General features: G+C 37.7%; 1 protein-coding gene across 5 annotated transcripts in view; it reads left to right on the top strand.

The window, feature by feature from the left end:
• HIBCH (3-hydroxyisobutyryl-CoA hydrolase) overlaps positions 1 to 15,926 on the top strand; it is a 118,557-nt gene that overhangs the window by 49,602 nt on the left and 53,029 nt on the right. For all 5 annotated transcript variants that reach the window (XR_012421309.1, XR_012421310.1, XM_045367403.2 and 2 more), the window contains one exon: positions 9,460 to 9,538. Coding sequence is in view for 3 of the 5 variants with exons in the window: in XM_045367403.2 (XP_045223338.1) it covers positions 9,460 to 9,538 (79 nt within the window). In the remaining 2 variants the exon portion in view is untranslated. The remainder of the gene's footprint in view (positions 1 to 9,459; positions 9,539 to 15,926) is intronic.

Genomic DNA, 15,926 nt, shown 5'->3' with positions numbered 1-15,926 from the left:
ATATTAAGAAACTTATTTAATAGTCATAATAGTAACTTTTATGCCATACTGAAAGCATGTGTGATGACAAATCTACGTGAATTTCTAACAAAAGAAATTGAAGTGGTGCTATTTCAAAGCACCATTTATCCTGAGTGATAGTGGTAGGCTATCACATACTGTCCAATACTGTGATGCAGTGTTTATTCTGGGCAGGAGCTTACTCATTCCCTCTGGTTAGATTTAAATCCATGACTTTGTGTAAACATCAGTCATGTCACCCCATTGTGTATCTTTATGAGTTGGTCGTCTTCTTTACTCTGGTTATTAACTGTTTACTTTGGAATATTTACTTTTCGAGCACCAAGCTGAATTGTTTATGTGTGTCTGTGTTTATGCATTGAGGGATTAATCTTGCCATTAATATAAATCATGGGTGGTTAACTATGCCTTAAAATAACTTTAAATATCTTTTTTTTAAAAAAAACAGGTGTAATAACAATTTATTTTTACTAGTACTTTTTAAAATTTTTATTTTACTTTAAGTTCTGGGATACATGTGCAGAACATGCAGGTATACATGTCCCATGGTAGTTTGCTGCACCTGTCAACCCATCATCTAGGTTTTAAGCCCCGCATGTATTAGGTATTTGTCCTAATGCTCTCCGTCCCTCTTCCTCCCCACCTCCTGACAGGCCCCGGTGTGTGATGATCCCTTCCCTGTGTCCATGTGTTCTCATTGTTCAACTCCCACTTATGAGTGAGAACATATGGTGTTTGGTTTTCTGTACCTGTGTTTGTTGGAAATGGTGGCTTCCAGCTTCATCCATGCCCCTGCAAAGGACACGAACTCTTTTTTTTTTTATGGCTGCATAGTATTCCATGGTGTGTATGTGCCACATTTTCTTTATCCAGTCTGTCATTGATGGGCATCTAGGTTGGTTCCAAGTCTTTGCTATTGTGAATAGTGCTGCAGTAAACATATGTGTGTATGTGTCTTTATAGTAGAATGATTTATAATCCTTTGGGTATATACCCAGTAATGGGATTGCTGGGTCAAATGGTGTTTCTGGTTCTAGATCCTTGAGGAATCACCAGACTGTCTTCCACAGTGGTTGAACTAATTTACATTCCCACCAGCAGTGTAAAGCATTCCCATTTTTCCCCAGCCTTGCCAGCATCTGTTGTTTCCTGACTTCTTAATAATCACCATTCTAACTGGTGTGAGATGGTATCTCATTGTGGTTTTGATTTGTATTTCTCTAATGACCAGTTATGATGAGCTTTATTTCATGTGTTTGTTGGCCACATAAATGTCGTCTTTTGAGAAGTGTCTGTTCATATCCTTTGCCCACTTTTTGATTTTTTTTTTCTTGTAAATTTGTTTCAGTTCCTTGTAGATTCTGGATATTAGACCTTTGTCAGATGGATAGCTTGCAGAAATTTTTTCCCACTCTGTAGGTTACCTGTTCACACTGATGACAGTTTCTTTTGCTGTGCAGAAGCTCTTTAGTTTGATTAGATCCCATTTGTCAATTTTTGCTTTTGTTGCCATTGCTTTTGGTGTTTTAGTCATGAAGTCTTTGCCCATGCCTGTGTCCTGAATGGTATTGCCTAGATTTTCTTCTAGGGCTTTTATGGTTTTAGGTCTTACGTTTGAGTCTGTAATCCATCTTAAGTTAATTTTTGTATAAGGTGTAAGGGTGGTCCAGTTTCTGTTTTCTGCACATGGCTAACCAGTTTTCCTAGCACCATTTATTAAATAGTGAATCCTTTCTCCATTGCTTGTTTTGTAAGATTTGTCAAAAATTAGATGGTTTTAGATGTGTGATGTTATTTCCGAGGGCTCTGTCCTGTTCCATTGTTCTATATATCTGTTTTGGTACCAGTACCAAACCAGTCTTTGTAAATTACAACCAAACTTGTAATTAACCAGTCTTTGAAAATTAATATTGGGCTACTCTGAGCACATTGCCTATGGGTTAGCCCTGCTCCACAAGGAGCAGTTTTAAAAAATTGCTTTTTGTCTAGAATAGTAATATCTGGACATATGGGAGTGAGTGCTGATTCCTAGTTGCAGATTAACATATTTATATGTTTGAATGGATTTAATTGTCTTTTTAAAGTAATTATAATGAGATGTTCTTTTAAAGCCAAAAATAGAGCTGTGTCAGCTTTTTTCTCCTATTGAACAGTCTGAAAATTCATCTAGCTAGGTTTCTTAATTAAAAAGTAGAGTCTTAGGTTGCCTAAATTTTGCCTTTAGGGATGCCAAAAACTTAAATAGGAAGTCATTTTTATAGCGACAGAGTAGGAGTTTGAGTACAGTCACATCCTTTTTCCATTTGTGTTCAAATGTTAATTATGCTTGTCCATATTAACATTCTTTATAGTAGATTATGTTACTACCTGAAGATGATTGTTTAATAATAACGCAGTTAAGAAACAGTGACTATCAGAGTGCTTGGGACAGCATAAATATAAGGCACAGAAGGGTTAAAAGAAAGAAGATAACATACCACACTAACTAGAGGAAAGTGGTATAACTTTTTAAATATCACATGACGTACATTTTATGACAAAAACTTTTATTTGAGGTAGGACATACCATAATTGCAGAATGGTTAGATAGTACCTTTAAATTTTAATGTCCTATGAGTCTGTTTCTGTTGTGTCTTTAGCTGTGGTCTTTTCTCATATGTCTGATTATTTCTGAGTTATTTTTGAGTATTTAAAATGCAGATATTTTTGAGTCCTAGGATGATATTCTCTCTCCAAAGAAGATGGACCTTTGTTTCTGGTAGGTGTTCAGGCTAAGGGCACTAGCAGTCCCAGATCATCTCAGTCTAGTCAGGACTTCAGAGAATTTGAAGTTGGACTTAATTCTAGGTCATCCTAGAATGATGTCTTGAATCTAGGCTATCCTAGTTCCTGAGGTGTAGCCCTTAGGGGCCAAACTTGGCAAGCCCTAGATTTCCGTTTTTGCTTCTTTAGAAGATAAGGCTTAGCTCAATCTGTTTCAAACTTTATTCAGCTTTTTACCATTTTAAGATCACTGATTATTGAGCGCAGTCAATACTTTATAATCGATCAACTGCAGAAAGATACTTTGTAAGTACTTGTCGAAAAGCCTTGGTTTATAACTAAATATGAAGCAGAATTACTTAATGAATTCCATAGTGAACAATATGGCACTAGTACTAAAACGGAGAAACTATACGAACAAACCTTTGCCTATCTGAAATAACTCTCCTGGTATGATATTTTCAAACATTTTTAAATGACTAATCTTGGCAGGGTGCGGTGACTCACGCCTGTAATCCCAGCCCTTTGGGAGGCCGAGGTGGGTGGATAACCTGAGGTCAGGTGTTCGAGATCAGCCTGGCCAACATGGTGAAACTCCGTCTCTATTAAAAATACAAAAATTAGCAGGGCACGGTTACATGCGCCTGTAATCCCAGCTACTTGGGAGGCTGAGGCAGGAGAATCACTTGAACCCAGGACACAGAGGTTGCAGTGAGCCGAGGTCACACCACTGTGCTCCAGCCTGGGTGACAGATGGAGATTCTGTCTCCAAAAATACGAAACAAAACAACAACAAAGTCATGAGATTTATAGATGCTGTCTTCACCTCACTCTCCCCATCACCCCAGCCTCACCTAAAACATTCATACACTGTGGACAGAATTGGTCTTCTAAAAATTAAAAATAAAAATAATAAAAATAGAAATGACTAATCTTGGCCAGGTGCAGTTTCTCATGCCTGTAATCCCAGCACTTTGGGAGGCTGAGGCAGTTGGGTCACCTGAGGTCAGGAGTTTGAGACCAGCCTGGCCAACATGGCGAAACCCCGTCTCAACTAAAAATAAACAAATTAGCCTGGTGTCATGGTGGACGCCTGTAATCCCAGCTACTTGGAAGGCTGAGGCAGGAGAATTGCTTGAACACAAGAGGCGGAGGTTGCGGTCAGCCGATACTGCGCCACTGCTCTGCAGCCTGGGCAACAAAGCAAGACTCTGTCTCAAAAAGATAAATTAATTAAAAATAAAAATAAAATAAAAATGACTCATTTTGTGACCAGGTGCAGTGACTCATGGCTGTAATCCCAGCTTTGGGATGCCGAGGCAGGTGCATCACCTGAGGCCTGGAGTTGGAGACCAGCCTGTCCAACATGGTGAAATCCCATCTTTACTAAAAATACCAAAATTAGCTGGGTGTGGCAGCGCACATCTGTAGTCCCAGCTGCTCTGGAGGTGAGGCAGGAGAATCACTTGAGCGCAGGAGACTGAGGTTGCAGTGAGTAAAGATCGCGCCACTGCACTGCAGCCTGGACGACAGGGTGAGACTTTGGCTCAAAATAAATAAGTAAATAAAAATGACTAATCTTGTAAACAAGTGGAAAACTCTAAAAGGGGAGATAGGTAAAACCACAATCATAAGAAAGAAAAGATTCAAACATATTTCTTTCAGTAACAGATGAAACAAAGACATAGTACATATATTTTCGTGCACATATTTTATATGCACATATGTGATTTGAATGAACATTGTTTAATAAGCTTGACCTAATGAACATGCACTCAGTAACTACAGAATTCACATTCCATTTCACGTGTGTATTAAACACTTGCCAAAATAGGCCATGGAATTCGTCTTAATATATTTTAAAGGATTAGTTTTACAGAATATATTATCTGTCCCCAGTGGAATTAAGGTTGCAATCTGTAATAGAAAGATAACAGGGAAATCCCAAATGTTTGGAACGTGAGCAGTAACCTTATATGACATCACAATGAAATGATCAAAATACAAAAAAAAAAAAAAAAAAAGAAATTTAAAATCAATAAACAGTAAATATCAAAGCTGAAAATTATTTTTATAGACCATTAAAACTGATAAATCCTTAGTGATAAGTTGTTAAAGACAAAGGTAAAAGCAGAGTGTGTTACAAATCTAGAAATGAAAAATAGCACATCCCTATAAAACCCATAGCCATAAAAAAGATTACGAGAGGATGTTATGTACAACTTTATGCTCATATATTTCAAAATTTTGATGAAATGGTCAAATTTTTATATAATCCGTAACTGTTAATGAAAGTAAATCTTTAAAAACCTTTTCACAAAGAAAATTTCAATCCCAGGGGTTAGGGAGGGATTACTTAAATAATACACTAAATGTACCGTAAGCAAAGTGAACAAACTGTAATGTGTTAAGAATGAGAACTTCTGTTCATTCCAAGCCATCCTTGAAAGAGTGAAAAGGCAAGCCACAGACTGAAAGCATATTTGGTACATATCTGATAAGGGAATCATGTCTAGAATATATGAATTTCTACCAATTCAAAAATCCAGTTAAAAAAAAGAGCAAAAGATTAGAACAGACTTTTCACAGCAAAAGGTTAGACATTTCACAAAGATACCCAGATAGCTAATAAACCTGAAAAAGCTCTCAACTGCATTAATCATCAAGGATATGCAAATTAAAACTGCAGTGAAATACTAACATATAGTCATTAGAATGCCTAAAATGTGAAGGACATCTTGAAGTGTTGGTGAGGATGTAGAACAGCAAACTTGTATACAGCTAGTGGAGTAGAAATTGGTACTACCACTTAGGAAATTTTGATATATTTTAAAGTTGAATGAATCAATAGGTTTTTTTGTTTTTTTGTTTTTGTTTTTTGTTTTTTTTTTTTTTGAGATGGAGTCTTGCTCTGTCCTCCAGGCTGGAGTGCAGTGGTGCAATCTCAACTCATTGCAACCTCCACCTCCCAGGTTCAAGCGATTCTCCTGCCTCAGCCTCCTGAGTAGCTAGGATTATAGGCACATGACACCATGCCCAGCTAATTTTTGTAGTTTTAGTAGAGACAGGGTTTCACCATGTTGGCCAGGCTGATCTTGAACTCCTGATCTCAGGTGACCTGCCCACCTCGGCCTCCGAAAGTGCTGGGATTACAGGCGTGACGTGAGCCACCATGCCTGGCTGATTAATAACTCTTTGACCTGACACTTTTACTCATATCTGACCAAAATGTGTGCACTTATGCACCAAAACATAAGCAGAATGGCCACTGAATTGTTATTTGCAGTAGCCAAAATGGAGACAACACAAGTAGCCATTCATATTAGAATGGATTAACAAATTGTTTATTCATACAAAGGGATGCTATGCAATGAAAAAGAACAAATTACTGCTATATGCGAGAACATAAAATCACAAACATAATGTTGACTGAAAGAAGTCAGATAGTAATATATATTCTGTGATTCTATTTACATCTAGCTAAGCCAGAAAAAGCTCTAATCCTTTGTTAGAGGTCAAGGTAGTAGCTACTTGAAGGATGGAGGGTGTAGTGACTGACAGGGTGCATAATGCAATTTCTGATAGTTTTTATCTGAGTTTTGGTTACATGGGTGTGTTCATTTGGGGCCAACTCATTGAAACTATATGCTTGCGAACTTACTATTTGTTACTGTTTGTGTACCTTTAAGTGGATATTATACATCAAGAAAGTTAAAAAAAAAAAAAAAAAAAAAAAAAAAAAAGGAAAGCCCATGTGGCTTACTGGAGAGAAAGTGAGAAAGTGGGGAATGGTAGTCTATAAAATCAGGAAGGTAGAAAGGGACCAGATCATATGGGACCATATCAGTCATGATAATATTTTAGTGTGATGGGAAGTCACTGGAGACTTTTGGGCAGGAGAAGGACATGAGATGTTTTACATTTGAATAAGCGTGCTTTGACTGGTATGGAGATGATAGATTGTGGCAAGAGTAGAAGCAAGATACACTAGCCCGGGCAAGAAAGGATAAAGGCTTCAAGTAGGGTTGTAATGGTGTGGGTGGTGAAAAGTGGCCCAGTCCAGGATATATTTTGAAGTTAGAGCTCTCAGGATAGTTCATAGATTACATTGTGGGGTAGGAAGGAAAGAAGGTAATGCTGAGATGTTTGACCTGAGCGGCTTGGTAAATTGTGGTGCTATTTACTGAGATGAAGACAGAGGGAGGAGCACACTTAAGCAGAAATCAAGAGATTTACTTTTGATGTGTGAAGGTTGAGATACTTACTAGACATTCAAGATGAGATGTTAAATAGCTGAGTAGAGAAATCAGGGATGGGGAAATAATTTATTAGTGTTTTAGGTGGTGCTTAAAATCCTAGGGCTGGAAGAGATCTCCTAGGGAATGAATGTAGACAGGACAGAGTTCAGTGGGGTAGAGTGAAGTGGAGTAGAAAGATGGCATCTAATTATTGTGGCAGATCAACACTTTGATATCAGGGAGAAATGAAAGAGCAAACTAATGAGTTAGATTTCAAAATAGGAATGTATGGTGTCTCAAAATCCAGTAAAGCATTTCATAAAGTAGGAATGAGCAACTGTCATATTACTGAGCTGTTTAGCTAGTGGTCAGCTTGATGAAAAATGAGATTTGACTACTGGGTTTGGTAGGTTTGGGGGAGAGTATTTGGGGAGAGTAGGAATTGGAATAAAGTATTGTATTTGGAGAATGAATCTGTATAAAAATTAGCTAATACAATAAAACTTGAAGACTTTGGAGCCTTTTTAATCTAGCAAAGGAGTATCAGCTAAGATTAATGGTCAAATAAAATGTAAAATCAAATTTCAGAAGTTAAGGGGGACTGCTTACAAGTAACCTATAATAGATTCTTTGATGTAAGATAGAAAAATTAGTTATGAATCTGCCATTAGGGTTTTACATTTGAAATGGTTCAGCGTATTCCTAGTATCTTCAAGTGAAGTGGCTTGACTCTTCTGAACCTTCATCTTTATTGAAAGGCTTTAAAATTGGCTCTTAATGATACTTTTGTCTGTGGTCTCTTATTCTGATAGTTTTTCATTAATAACTTTTTACTCAAATCCTGATGTCTTTTCTTTAATTCACTATTATCAGCCAATGCTGAAACAAAACATACTATGTAATACAAGATAACGAATGGAATCAATGGATCAATTACTCTGCATGGATCTGTAGTTTCTATGTGAAGTAATATGGGGCTTTTAAGTTTCTTTTTCCATAGAGTTCAGGAGGTGGAGAGGGCCCTCTGTAGAGAATTTGGTCTGTTAGGTTGTTCTTTTGTAAAGGAGTTAAGATTCCAGAAGATGTGATGGGAATGGCTAGTCAGGGACACCAGTGTTAGGAGGTTGTGTTGGGAGGGAAAGCACAGGACAGTATTTCAGTGAATATATGCTGGGGGCCCAAATACTTATGTTGTGTGTTGCTGACGACAGGATCTAGGTCTAGTTCTAACTGAAAATGTGGTAAAGAGACATTTTAATTTGGAAAGAACAGAGACTCACTCAAAAAGATCCTCAAAAGAGAATAGGGCAGTTATTAGACAAGTTCAGGGACCATAAGCATTGCTTATGTTCCTGAAAATTGGACTGCAGGTGTGGGCTTAAGGCAAATTTAAGTTGTGTGTTTATTTTTCTATCTCCGCTTCTTTTTATGTGTTTGTTTTGTCTTCTGTCTTGTACAGACTACAGCATTCTCAGGGTTTTTTTTTTTTTTTTTTTTTTTTTTTTTTGTCTCTACCGCATACAGTAACAGCTTTTACTTGGCTATCATGTCATCTTTAACTCAAATGTCAGATGACCTTTAAGCTTCACTGCCTGTCATCAGCTGACAACTGCGCACTGTGTTTTAGTTTAAGTACCTAGGAGTAAGAACCTTGTCTAATTCACCCCTGCCCCTTTGCGCCCCAGGCCTCTGAATTCTGGTTAGTCTCCATTGGCTGCCCTTGGGTCCATTGCCCATCCCTAGTTCAGCCCTTCCTGGGGAAAGGAAAAAAAAGTCTCTGGGAAGAGCAGATTCCCTTAGAGAAAAACAGTGATTGAGCAGGCAGTGGCCTTCTCTAGTATGTCTTCTTACCTTAGAGGTTTTATGATTAATTGAAATTGTAAAAGCTTAAAATTTTGGAGGAATGGCATGAAGCCTCCATGGCTAGTGGAATGAGTGCGGGAAGAGTGATGGGAGATAAAGTCAAAGAGTTAGGCTAGGCCAGGTGTTGTAGAGCCTTGCAGGCCATGGAATAGAGTGTGACTTTTATATATGTATAGTTGTATATATTATTATATATAAAATATGTATCAGATAAGTATATACATTTGTTCAAATATAAGAAATACATAGGGAAAAAAATCTGTGGGTTACTTACCAAATTGATAATAGCTATGTGTCTCTGTGGAGGAAGAGAATGACCAGACTAGGATGGGTGTGTGGTCAGACTTCATGTGTAAATGTTTAATAAAGGGGAATATAGTCATGTGCTGTTCGTGGAATTCAAAGTTAATTGAAGGAGGTGGGGACAGCCTATCCCTGAAGCAAGTTCCTATGGAGTATAAAGATAATTTACTTGCTTCGTACTTTGTAATGTAATGTTTGTAAGTTTGTGAATTGTTTGCTTTTTAACAATATTTTTAATCCCCCCCTTTCTTTTTTTGCCTTTTTTCTCTAGGGAGTTGGTCTCTCAGTCCATGGGCAATTTCGAGTGGCTACAGAAAAGTGTCTTTTTGCTATGCCAGAAACAGCAATAGGTAACAACCAGAATTTTTTTAATAATTACTTTTAGCATCATCTTCTTTTGATACATTTCAGAGTTTACTGTTGTTGAAGGAATTGAGGAATCTTGTGTGAGATACAAGGAAAGGATTTTAAAAAAGAAATTAAAGAGGAAAATAATTAGAAGTCAGTATCAGCTCAATAATTGTATCTGAAAACACAAAACTGAGAACATTAAAGGAGACAACACACTATAAATAAAACATTAACACTATAGATAAGATATCATTAAGGGAATATATTTTTGCCTTTAGATCTGTGCAGTTTTGAGTTCTGATCAAAACTCTCATATGACACTTTTGAGTTAATTTTTGTATATGGTGAGGGGTATGGATCATCTGTATAAGTCAAAGTTTATTTCGTATATGGAAATACAATCATTCCAGTACCAACTGTTGAAAGAGTATTGTTTTGCCACCGAATTGTCTGTGTAGCTTTGTTACAGTTGTCTGTAGATGTCAATCATGGTTGTTGTCTTGGTTAGTGTTGCTTTATAGTAAGTCTTAAAATCAGGTGGTGATAATGTTCCACCTTTGTTCTTTGTATCTCACCAAGTTGCTTTGGCTGTATAGGTTCTTTATATTTCCATATGTATTTTAGAGTTACTTGTCAATTTCAACAAAAAAGCCTGCAGGTGAATTTAGAGAGAATTGACATCTTAACACTATCGAGTCTTTTCAGACCTGTGGTCAAGATATATTTCTCCATTTATGTAAGTGGTCTTTAATTTCTCTGAGCATGGATTTTTAGTTTTCAGTTTATAGGTCTTATCTTTTGTCATATTTATCCATAAGTATTTCATATTAATGATATTTTTGAAAAAGCTTTCAGTTCTAATTGTTATTTACCAGTCTGTGGAAATACAGTTGATTTTTGTATTTACCTTTATCATGCAGACTTATTAAACTCACTTATTAGTTTTAGTTGCTTTAGAATTAAATAGAATTCGATTCTACTGTACTGGAATTCCTAAAGAGACAGTTATGTCATTTACAAGTAACAGCAGTTTTGCTTTTTCCTTTCTAACCTGGATACCTTTTATTTCTTTCTCTTACCCTATTGCGTAGAATAGAACTTCCAATATAGTGTTGAATATAAGTGGTGAGAGTGGACATCTTTTCCTTGTTCCTGATTTTAGGGGAAAGCATTTAATCTTTTACCAATTAAGTTAGATATTAAGGTATATGTTTTTCATTTAAGATCAGGAACAAGACAGTGATTCCTGCTCTCATTGTTTCTATTCAATACTGTATTGAAAGTCCTTGCCAGAGCAATTAGGGAAGAGAAGGAAATAAAAAGGATCCAAACAGGAAAAGCAGAGGTGAAACTGTCACTGCTGATGACATGCTCTTATATATATATATGTAGAAAACTCTAACAGCTCCAACAAAAAACTGTTTGAACTAATAAGTAAATACAGTAAAGCTGTAGGATATAAAATCAACACATAAAAATCAGCATTTCTATACACTAACAGCAAACTATTTGAAAAATAAGAAAACAATTTCATTTACAAAATCATCAAAAATAATAACATACTTAGAAATAAATGTAACCGGCCGGGCGCGGTGGCTCAAGCCTGTAATCCCAGCACTTTGGGAGGCCGAGGCGGGCGGATCACAAGGTCAGGAGATCGAGACCACAGTGAAACCCCGTCTCTACTAAAAATACAAAAAATTAGCCGGGCGCGGTGGCGGGCGCCTGTAGTCCCAGCTACTCAGGAGGCTGAGGCAGGAGAATGGCGGGAACCCGGGAGGCGGAGCTTGCAGTGAGCCGAGATCGCGCCACTGCACTCCAGCCTGGGCAACAGCGTGAGACTCCGTCTCAAAAAAAAAAAAAAAAGAAATAAATGTAACCAAGGAGGTAAAATCTGTATGGCAAAACCCCATCTCTACAAAAATAACAAAAAGTAGTTGGGCGTGGTGACGTGCGCCTGTGGTCCCAGCTGCTCAGGAGGTGGAGGTAAAAGGATGGTTTGAGCCCTGGAAGCAGAGGCTGCAGTGAGCTGAGATCACGCCACTACACTGTAGCCTGGGCAATACAGCCAGACCATGTCAGACACATACACACACACAGACACATACACACAGACACACACACACACACACACACATCTGTATACTGAAAACTACAAAACTGATGAAAAAAATTGAAGACTCAAATAAAAAGATGTATTCCATGTTCATGGATTGGAAGAATATTTTAAAAATGTTCGTACTACCGAAAGTAATCTACAGATTCAATGTAATCCCTATCAAAATCCCAATGTCAGTCTTCAAAAAAATAGAAAAAACAATTCTAAAATTCATATGGAACCAAAAAAGACTGCAGATAACTAAGGTAATCTTGAGCAAAAAGAACAAAGCTAGAGACTTTGTACTGACTTCAAACACTATTGCAAAGCTTTAGTGATCAAAATAGCATAGTACTGGAATAAAGATGGATACATAGACCACTGGAAAAGAATAGCAAGCTCAGAGACAAATCCATATATTTGCAGTCAAGTGATTTTTAAGAAAGATGCGAAAAATACATAATGGTGAAAGGACAGTTTCTTCAATAAATGATGTCAGAAAAACTGGATATCCATGTGCAGAAAAATGAAATTAGACCCATACCTCATATTATATTTAATAAAAAACTGAAATGGATTAAAGATGTAGTCATACAACCTGAAACTGCAAAATCACTAGAAGAAAACATATAGGAAAATGATATGACATTAATCTGGGCAGTAATTTTTTTGCTTTGACCCCAAAAACTCAGGCAACAAAAACAAAAATACACAATTTCCTTTGAATCCATCCAACATCCAGTCTACACTGATGCAAGGGGTGGCTCCCAAGGCCTGTGCACAGACAAGTAGAATTACATCATGTAAAATGCTTCTAGAAGCACAGCAAAGAAAACAGTTAGCAGAGTGAAGAGGCAGCGTCTTCCAATCTCTGCTTGTTGCCTAGTTCCCAAGTCACTTCTACATTTTCAGTTATCTTTATAGCAATGCCCTACTTCTCTGGTACCAGTTTTCTGTATTAGTCCATTCTCACATTGCTATAGAGAGCTATCTGAGACTGGGTAATTTATAAAGAAAAGAGGTTTAATTGGCTCACAGTTCCACAGGCTGTACAGGAAGCATGACTGGGGAGGTCTGCAGAAACTTATAGTCATGACTAAAGATGAAGGGGAAGCAAGTGCATCTTCACGTGGCTGGCAGGAGAGTGAAGGGGGAAGTATTGCACACTTTAAAACAACCAGATATCATGAGAACTCACTATTATGAGAACAACGGGGGGACATCTGCCCCCATGACCCAATCACCTTCCACCAGGCCCCTCATCCAACACTGGGGATTACATTTCAACATGAGATTTGAGTGGGGACGCAGAGCCAAACCATATCAGGGCCTTTCAAGGAATTTGTCAATTTGTTAGCATAAAGTTGTTCGTAATTGCTTTTTTGTATATATCCCCTGAAGTTCACGTGTTGGAAACTTAATTCCCAACTCAGCAGTGTTGAGAGTTGGGACCACTAAGAGGTGAGTGGGTCATGAGGGCTCTTCCAGTTTTTGCAGGTTGGTTCCCGATACAGGGATAACTTCAGCCCCCTTTCCTCCTGCTCTCTTGTCCTATCTCACCCTTGCCTTTTGCCATGGGATGATGCACCAAGAAGGCCCTCGTGTGATGTTGACACCATGATATCGGACTTCCTAGCCTCCAGAACTGTGACAAATAATTTTTTTTTTTTCTAAATTACCCCAGTCTGTGGTATTCTGTCATAGCAACACAAAATGGACTAAGACAATAATATTCCCTTATTATCTTTTTAATATCTGTAGACTCTGTAGAGATTTCTGGCTCTCATTCTTGATATTGGTCATTGTGTCTTCTCTTTTTCTCCCTGATCAATCTAGTTAGAGGTTTATTAATTTTATTGACCTGAAACAGATTTTTGTTTTCATTTATTTTTTATTTTGCTGATTTCTGCTCCAGTATTCATTCCTCCTTTTTTTCTGCTTATTTTAGATCTTGTTTGCTCTTCTTTCATTTCCTCAGGTGAAACCTGAGTTCACTTGTATGAGATGTGGGTATGGAATTTGATTCTACTCTGGTTTTTAATTTCAGTAATTTAAAGATGTTACTACACTGTCTTCTCATTTAATTTCCTACAAAAAGTCTTTTCTCTTCTTTATTTTTGTTCCTGTGTCTTTTTATTTTCTCTTGCTGCTCTTAAGATTTTCTCTTGATCACATGTTTCAGGCCATTTGGTTATGATGTGCTTTGGTGTTCTTTGTATTTCTAATGCTTATGGTTGTTGAGCTACTTAGGTTTATAATTTCTGTCAAATTTGGAAAAATTTTTGCCATTATTTCTGCAAATATTTTTCTTCCACCCATTCCCTTTTCAGGAATTCTGGTCATACTTCTGTAAGGCTCACTTATGCTTTGTTCATTAAAAAAAATTTTTTTCTCTCTTTCATTTTAGATAGTTTCTGTTCCTATGTCCTTAAGTTCATTAATCTTTTCTTCTACAAGATCTAATCTGCCCTTAATCTCATCCAGGTATTTTTCAGCTTATACATTCATTTCAGTTTTCATCTCTAGAAGTATGATTTTTTTTTTTTTTTTTTTTTTTTTTTTTTTTTTTTTTTTTGAGACGGAGTCTCGCTCTGTCACCCAGGCTGGAGTGCAGTGGCTGGATCTCAGCTCACTGCAAGCTCCGCCTCCTGGGTTTATGCCATTCTCCTGCCTCAGCCTCCCGCGTAGCTGGGACTACAGGCGCCCGCCACCACGCCCGGCTAGATTTTTGTATTATTTAGTAGAGACGGGGTTTCACCGCGTTAGCCAGGATGGTCTTGATCTCCTGACCTCGTGATCCGCCCGTCTCGGCCTCCCAAAGTGCTGGGATTACAGGCTTGAGCCACTGCACCCGGCTGGTTCTTTTTTTAAAAAGAAAAATCTTCTGTGTCTCTATTTAACTTCTTGGATATAGAGGTTATGTTTGTGATAACTGTGTTAATGTTTTTTTCTGCTAGTTTTTATATTTATGTCAGTTCTCTTTTTTTAAATCACCTCTTTATGGTTAGTATTTTCCTGCATCTTTAGATAGCTCATAATTTTTTATCGAATTATAGATATTGTAAACTTTGTTGGGTGCTGGATATTTTTGTATTCTTTTAAGTATTTTTGAGATTTCTTCTGAGATGAATTTAAATTCCTGGGAAACATCTTAATGTTTTCAAGTGTTATAAGATTTATTATTAATATATTTTTGCAGGATTGGAGCAATGCTCCAACTAGGGCTAATTATTTCCCACTACTGAGGCAAGATCTTTCTTTGTGTTCTGTGCAGTGCCCCATGACATCAATCATGAGTTTTTCTAGTCCAGGTGGTGGGGAACATGCTGTTTTTAGTCCTGTCATGGGTTCCCAGTACTGTTCTCTGTAATCATTTTCTGTATTTCTTTCCTTAGTCTCATGTAGTGGTATGGTTAGGTGTTGTGTCCTCCCCCAAATCTCATCTTGAATTGTAATCCCCGTAATCCCTACGTGTCCAGGGAGAGATGTGGTAGGAGGTGATTGGATCGTGGAGGCAGTTTCTCCTTTGATGTTCTCATGGTAGTGAGTTCTTACGAGAGCTGATGGTTTTATAAGGGACTCTTCTCCCTTTGCTCCTCACTCTTTTCACTCCTGCTGCCATGTGAGAAGATCCAAGCTTGCTTTGCCTTCTGCTATGATTGTAAGTTTCCTGAGGCCTCCTTAGCCATGTGGAACTATGAGTCGATTAAACCTCTTTCCTTTACAAATTACCCAGTCTTGAGCAGTGTGAAAACTGACTGATCATGTAGTTTCTTCACACACACACACACACACACACACACACACACACACACACACACAGTCCTTTCCTAAGCTAAGTACTTAAAAGAGACACCCTGCAGATCTCCAGGGCTTTCTCTCTGCAGCTCTCTCCGCTCTGGTACTCTGTTCTGGGATTTCTAGCTCTCTTGATTTCCCTAGACTCTTAGCTTCATCTTCTCAAATGAGGGACTATACTGGGCCTGGGAACTCACTCAAGGCATGAAGTTGGAGCTGTTCTAGGATTTACCTTGTTTGTTTTCTGATATTCAGAGACCACTTTTCTTTATTGCTTGATGTTCAGTGTGTTGAAAACACTATTGATCCATATATTGTGTTTGTTTTTATAGTTGTTTCAGGTAGGGGGATAAGTCTGGTTCCTGTTACTCTATCATGTCCAAAGTGTAAGTCTCCCAGATAGCTACTTTAAATTGGATGATTAAATATACTCTCAGTGGAGTTGTCCTTTAAGCTGAGATTTGAATGACAAGAGTCAGCTGCATGAAGAA

Source organism: Macaca fascicularis, chromosome 12 (genome assembly GCF_037993035.2).
Source record: "Macaca fascicularis isolate 582-1 chromosome 12, T2T-MFA8v1.1".
NCBI lineage: Eukaryota > Metazoa > Chordata > Mammalia > Primates > Cercopithecidae > Macaca > Macaca fascicularis.
The sequence above is the reverse complement of the archived record's forward strand: the minus strand, read 5'-3'. Positions and strand labels throughout refer to the sequence as shown.